At 41.1% G+C, this 6,164-nt stretch overlaps 1 protein-coding gene across 1 annotated transcript; it reads left to right on the top strand.

Annotated features, from left to right (window-relative positions):
- Positions 1 to 1,302: 1,302 nt before the first annotated feature.
- Positions 1,303 to 3,174, top strand: cldn5a (claudin 5a). The gene has a single exon (XM_010734238.3). The coding sequence runs from the start codon at positions 1,630 to 1,632 to the stop codon at positions 2,275 to 2,277; it is 648 nt and encodes a 215-aa protein (XP_010732540.1). The 5' UTR covers positions 1,303 to 1,629; the 3' UTR covers positions 2,278 to 3,174.
- Positions 3,175 to 6,164: the final 2,990 nt, after the last annotated feature.

Genomic DNA, 6,164 nt, shown 5'->3' with positions numbered 1-6,164 from the left:
CATTTCATAACTTCGTGGAAAACGTTAAATGCTGGTAATATATAATAGAAATGGTGCTACTGTCTAGCAATATAAAATACATAATATAAACTCCAACTACCAAGCTGTAATTGGCTTTATTTTGTGTTTCATGTTTCATTATATTTCTAATGACCAAAAAGTGTCCATAAACAGTTTAAAGCCACCGGATATCATATGTTGTAATGTGTTTTCTAGTAGTGGATTCAACTATTTAAAAATATTTTATAACATTTTAGGTCCTTGTACTTACATATTATAATATACATACATCCCACTTTATTGCATTTTCAGAGGATAATGTACTTTACAGATTAAGCTTTTAAATACAAAACACAGCCTATAATGAGCTTTTAAAATGTTTATAGACTATGAAGTAATGCCAATGACAGTGTAATGACACAGTAGCTACCCAATAGAAAATATTATAAAAGCATTTAAAATCAATTTAATTCGACTTTTATTTTTATGTGTTTACATTGTGATAGTGAAAAACGACTTCCGATTCAAAATATAAAACACGTCCTGCCACAAATTCATGTAGATTGTATGTAGAAATCTAAACAGGCCTGTATAAAAACAGCATTACAGCATTTGGCAGGATATTTGTAGTGTCAATTTGAGTTTATTGGTTGTAAATTATTCAAATAAAAAACAAAATTAATTAACAATTAACAAAAATAAAGTTATCAGAGCAAGCGTGTAAATATAATCATTAAACGCAAGAGCAACTTGATTTCAAAAATGATATAAAGACTATTTGGGATCATTAAAAAATATTTCGTGATTTTAATGAGCATTACGAAATCTTTTTTTTATTTATATTTTATTAATATTTATCCAATCAAAGAGCGCCTCTTTTCTGTTTGTTTCTAAAGAGATCAAGGAAGCATAAATACAGTGGATCAGGGTCTCTTAACAGACTGAGGTAAGGCCCTAAAACTTTCAAATTGAAGTGAATACTTTTAAAATGAATATGAGATTTTTTTGTTATCCTTTTCCTGTTCTGGCATTTTAAAACCAAGGCATCACGATGGGTGTGAAATGGCTATTTTTAGGCTAAATATACCGCAGACAAGTGGCATTAGCCTCCATGTCAGAAAAATCAACAACAAGTGCCCTGATTCACCCAACCTCTGCATTTCAGCTGCTTTATGCGCTTAAAACGCCCCCCGTGCGCCTCCACCCCTCTCCTGCCCCCCTCTATTCATTGTAAATAACTGTTCAAACACACAATACGCGCTGGACCGCTTTATTCAGCCTCACAACTTCTCCGGGTTTCCATTGGTCCCCTGAGGATGCGGCCACAGCTGATTGGATGAAAGTTTCTCCTCGAGTTATCGCCCCCCCACCCTGCAGATATTCGTGGTCCGGTGCTACTGTGATTCCAGTTGTTTTCACATCCCCTCACACACAAAGAGTCTCAGAGCTGCTGTCTTTTACATCTCCGAATAAATGTGGTGAGTGATGCGCAACTAACGACTGACGCTCCTGTACATCGAGGCGAGAACGAAGAAGTAAAGAGCAGAAATACATCTTGCTCTCGAGGAGAGAAATTAGGGGAGAGTTTGAAAAAGTTCAGACAGACTTGATTGAACCTAAAGAGCGAAAATGGTGTCGGCCGGACTGGAGATCCTGGGACTATCGCTGTGCGTAATTGGCTCGCTCCTGGTGATGGTTTCGTGCGGGCTGCCCATGTGGAAGGTGACGGCTTTCATCGAAGCCAACATCGTGGTGGCTCAGACAATCTGGGACGGCTTGTGGATGTCTTGTGTGGTCCAGAGTACGGGACAGATGCAGTGCAAGGTGCACGACTCCGTCCTCGCCCTCACCCACGATCTACAGGCGGCCAGAGCGCTCACCATCATCTCCTCAGTGATGGGCGTGCTGGGGCTCATGGTTGTCATCGCGGGGGCGCAGTGCACAAACTGCATCCGCGCTGAGTACGTCAAAGCCCGGGTGGTGAACTCCGGAGGGATCATCTACATCATCAGTGGTCTGTTTGTGCTGGTGCCTCTCTGCTGGATGGCCAACAATATCATATCAGACTTCTACAACCCACAGGTGCCTGCATCCAAGAAGAGGGAGATCGGTGCTGCTCTCTACATCGGCTGGGCGGCCTCAGCGCTGCTACTGATCGGAGGAGCGCTGCTGTGCTGCTCCTGTCCCTCCAGCGGGAACTCAGGATACTCGGTAAAATACTCACCGACCAAGAGAACCACGCAGAACGGGGACTATGACAAGAGGAATTATGTGTAGCAATGTGGCTCATAGCAGGCGGTGCGTAAAAGTGACCTGCAGCTTTTGAAAAACTGTTTTGTCTTTTTTTTTTGACGGACGTTATCTTTGCACCTGCAGTTTTTGTTTGTTTGTTTGTTTGTTTTTAGAAATCTGAACTTTGAAAATTTACGGAAGCACCTCTGCTGTTTTTACACTGGCTTTTCAATACGCTCGGAACGCAAATTAATAAATCCTTTTTGTATCTACAGGAGAGTTTAAAAAGACTATCAACTACAAGAGGTAGCTCACGGCAAAAAAGGAGTATCTTTGTTAGGTACCTGCTTTGAAAATGATTAGTATTTTGAATTGTTTACTGTTGTAACCGCAAAGTTTTTCTTCTCTAGAGGAAATCTTTGCATCGAATAGATACACTGCTCTTTTGCCTTGATGTGCATTGTCAGCACAAACTTGTACAGTAACTGAGAATTATTGCACTCCCACAACCATTTCCTTTAGTGGAATACGCCGACATGTTGAGGACTCTAACAATGTCCAAACAACAATAACGAGCGAAGAAGGAGTGTAGACAAAGTCCTATTAAATCTTGGACAGGCTTTTGTGTTGTTCAGACGTTGATAGCGGTGACTTTGAAGATTGCAGTCCAATTTTGGACCTGTAGAGTCCGGAGACCGGGATCCATAGATCACAATATGAAATGTTACAGTCCGTTATTGGGTTGCACTCAGCACCTGCAACGTTTTTTTCATCATTGTCACTGCAGGAAGTCTTTTTTATTTTCAAAGCATTCTAGGAATAAACTCTGTTTTCTGTTGGTTTGTTGACGTTTGATGTAACGATTCATTATTCATGTATATGAAGATGCAATATTGTTTCATTTTATTAAGATTAAACTGAATATATTGTCTGAAATCCTCAGTTAAAGTGTGTTCTTAAAAACAATAACTGACAGAGTTGTGATGTGATGCCCTCTATGGCTGTGCGTAATGCATGCAGTTCCCACCATGTATCCATAAACCCCCACGGCGGGAGAAAGTATTTTGGTTAGCCATAGAAATCCAGATGACAATACCCATTCAGCTAGAGTGGGGCTCTGCTGTTCCGCTCACAATACTCCACAACCCCCACCACCACCACCACCACCCGTCAGACCACCCCCACCCCCCCTCTTCCGCAGTCAATGAAAGGCGTTCAAATTAGAGAGCGATGGAGAAGTTGCTGGAATCGTCTTCCCGCAAGTCACTCCATTCATTAATCGTCACAACCCCATCTCCCTTCGTCAGGGCGGAGCTAAGATAGATGGGCTTCGCCACAAAAGATTACACACCATCACTTTGAAGCAATTAGTTTATCCACAGCTGCATCATGGGCACCACATTTATCCAAACACTGGTGACGATGTGCAGTGAAATATTAAAGATTGTTTAACTTGTGACAACAGTAGAAAAACACGACCTATTTCAGTCCATGAGTAAGAGTCTGATTTAAAACTGTGACTGGATTACAGAAGCTTATCCATACTTGTTTAGCTGGTCACTTAAGAATCTTAGCAGGTCATATGTTCTCTTAAAAGTTGAAAATGTGGTCATGTCTTAAGTCTGCATACAGTCAGGAGAGTGTATGATCACTGCACTCCACAAGAGAACATTACTTTTACTCTACAGCAGGTTAAGTGTATTATTTACCAAAGAACAAAATTCATATTCCTCCATTAGTGATTATTGCCAACTCTCTGGAGTTTTGGTTATCACAATTTGGCAAAATCACTGTCCACTCACAGTGCAATCATTTTCCAGAGCTTTCAAACATATTTCATAGTCTTCTTCATTGGATGGAGTTTTCTTATGGATTGAGATGGTGCAGTTGACATGCAAGCTCATTTATGATTTCATCCATCGGTTTTTGGACTTTTCATGTTTTAGCCGAAAGGCTAAGCACAGACGTTTATCCTTGACCTTGACCAGTGGTTTAAAAAAAAAAAACTCTCAACTCAAGGGACACTTACAAGCTTGTTGTACTTGTGAAATTCAAATGAGGGAGCTCTATGCACTGATGACCATGTGATCTGGGATGAAAGGTCTGAAAAAAACTAGTGAGTGTAGCTTAAGTTGGGATCGTTTTGTCAGACTATATCATAATTACAGCCTACGTATTTTCAAGGTCAAGAATTATCTTTAATGTAGAGCTGAAACAATAAGTCAAATTAATCAATCGATTGATTAATTAGCAACAATTTAAAGAACCATTTTTTTAGTTTCTTAAGAATTGGCAAAAAATCACTGGTTACAGCTTCTGAAATATGAATTTGCTGGGTTATTAGACTTCTTTGATATTAAACTTGCATTTTTTTTGCGTGTCGAGCAAAACAAACAATTTGAATATGTTTTAAAGTTTTATGATATAGCTCAAATACAATTTTCCCAAGGATTCAGTACAGCTGAGAGATGATTTACAAACTTGTTATATTGTTTTAACTGAGTGTAATGTGTATGTATGACTAGATAAGCCGATGTTACCGAGCTATACTGTGAAATATTTGATTTTGTCAGTATTACCCAGCACTCACAGCTCAGATGCCTACAGTAGGCGTTCCTACTTTGGGGTCCGTATGGGTTTTTCTACACAAAGACACTCCCTGGATGGTCCAGTCTGGTCTGCCTCAGTGAGATGTTTTTGTCGGATTGTTAGTTCCACTCCTCTAGTCACCACACAGAGGGTGACGAAGCGCAGGGTGTGTGTGGGGGAGTGTGTGAGCAAGGGGTTAAGTGTGTGTGTGTGTGTGTAGAGTTGGGGGGTGCACCTTTAAAAAGGCCCTCATTCCAATGAGAAGAGAGGCAAATAGGGCCAGCAACGTCACTCAATAGGCCCTTGCCATGGTAACCAGCCAGAACCTGCAGTTGCCTGGCTACGAGAGCCTATAATGTCGTGGTATGGATGAGCCTAATAAAAGGCCTGGCCGGCAGACATTCCAGCAGGCATGGACACACACATACACACAGGCCATGCACAGCAGTCTGGAAGATGAAGGAGGGATTTACCTAAAGCCTGTAATGGTCACTGCAAAAAGAGCTGTGACAGCAGAAACACTTTTGTTTCACTGTGTTTTAGTTAAAGAGCAAAAGTTGTTGCCATAAATGTTGTGCGCTTAGAAACACAAACACGACCTCTGGTCCAAGAGAATAGAAACATTAAAAAACGAGAAATAAATGTGAGAATTGTTGCTCATTTGCTAAAAAAGTGTCTCATAGAGACAGATGACATCACACAGAGCACCATTTTGACCTCTAAACTTGACCTCCCTCAGCCCGGGCAGAGTGAGGGCCACACAGTTAAGGTCACGTGAGTTGTGTACTGATTTTAGATTCGTCAGTGTGCTTTTAAAGGAGGTTTGGCCCTCATTTCTCATGACATGAACTTTAAACTCTGAATCTGGCCTCAGGTCGAGCTAGTCATAAAGTCACTTCCCTCGACTGACCAGGCAATGATCTCATCGAAGCTGACTCCCCCACATTTGATAGGGGTCACAGCCCTCAACCCAGAGCTCCTCCGCACACCAGCAAATAACCAGCTGAAGCAGAAAGTTTGCCAGGTTGAAGTTTTTAATCTTATATAATGACATAAATTCTTCAAACAGTGTATCAGTCGGCCTGAGTCACAAAATAAAGGAGTCTTAATTAACGTTGTTCCTCGTTGACTCAGACTTACATCAGGCCAGCAGGTGCATAGTCTACAGACATCCCAGCTGGATGGAGCTTAGTCACAGATAGTAAAGCCAAGAGTCAGCAGGTGGTAAAACATAGAGGACAAATGTGGCTTTGTATACAGAGTTACAGACCCCATGAGCTATTTGTTGGAGAAACAATGCAAGGGTTACTTAGAAGGGAGAGATGGAGATCAGAAAAAAAACA

Source organism: Larimichthys crocea, chromosome III (genome assembly GCF_000972845.2).
Source record: "Larimichthys crocea isolate SSNF chromosome III, L_crocea_2.0, whole genome shotgun sequence".
Lineage (NCBI taxonomy): Eukaryota > Metazoa > Chordata > Actinopteri > Sciaenidae > Larimichthys > Larimichthys crocea.
The sequence above is the reverse complement of the archived record's forward strand: the minus strand, read 5'-3'. Positions and strand labels throughout refer to the sequence as shown.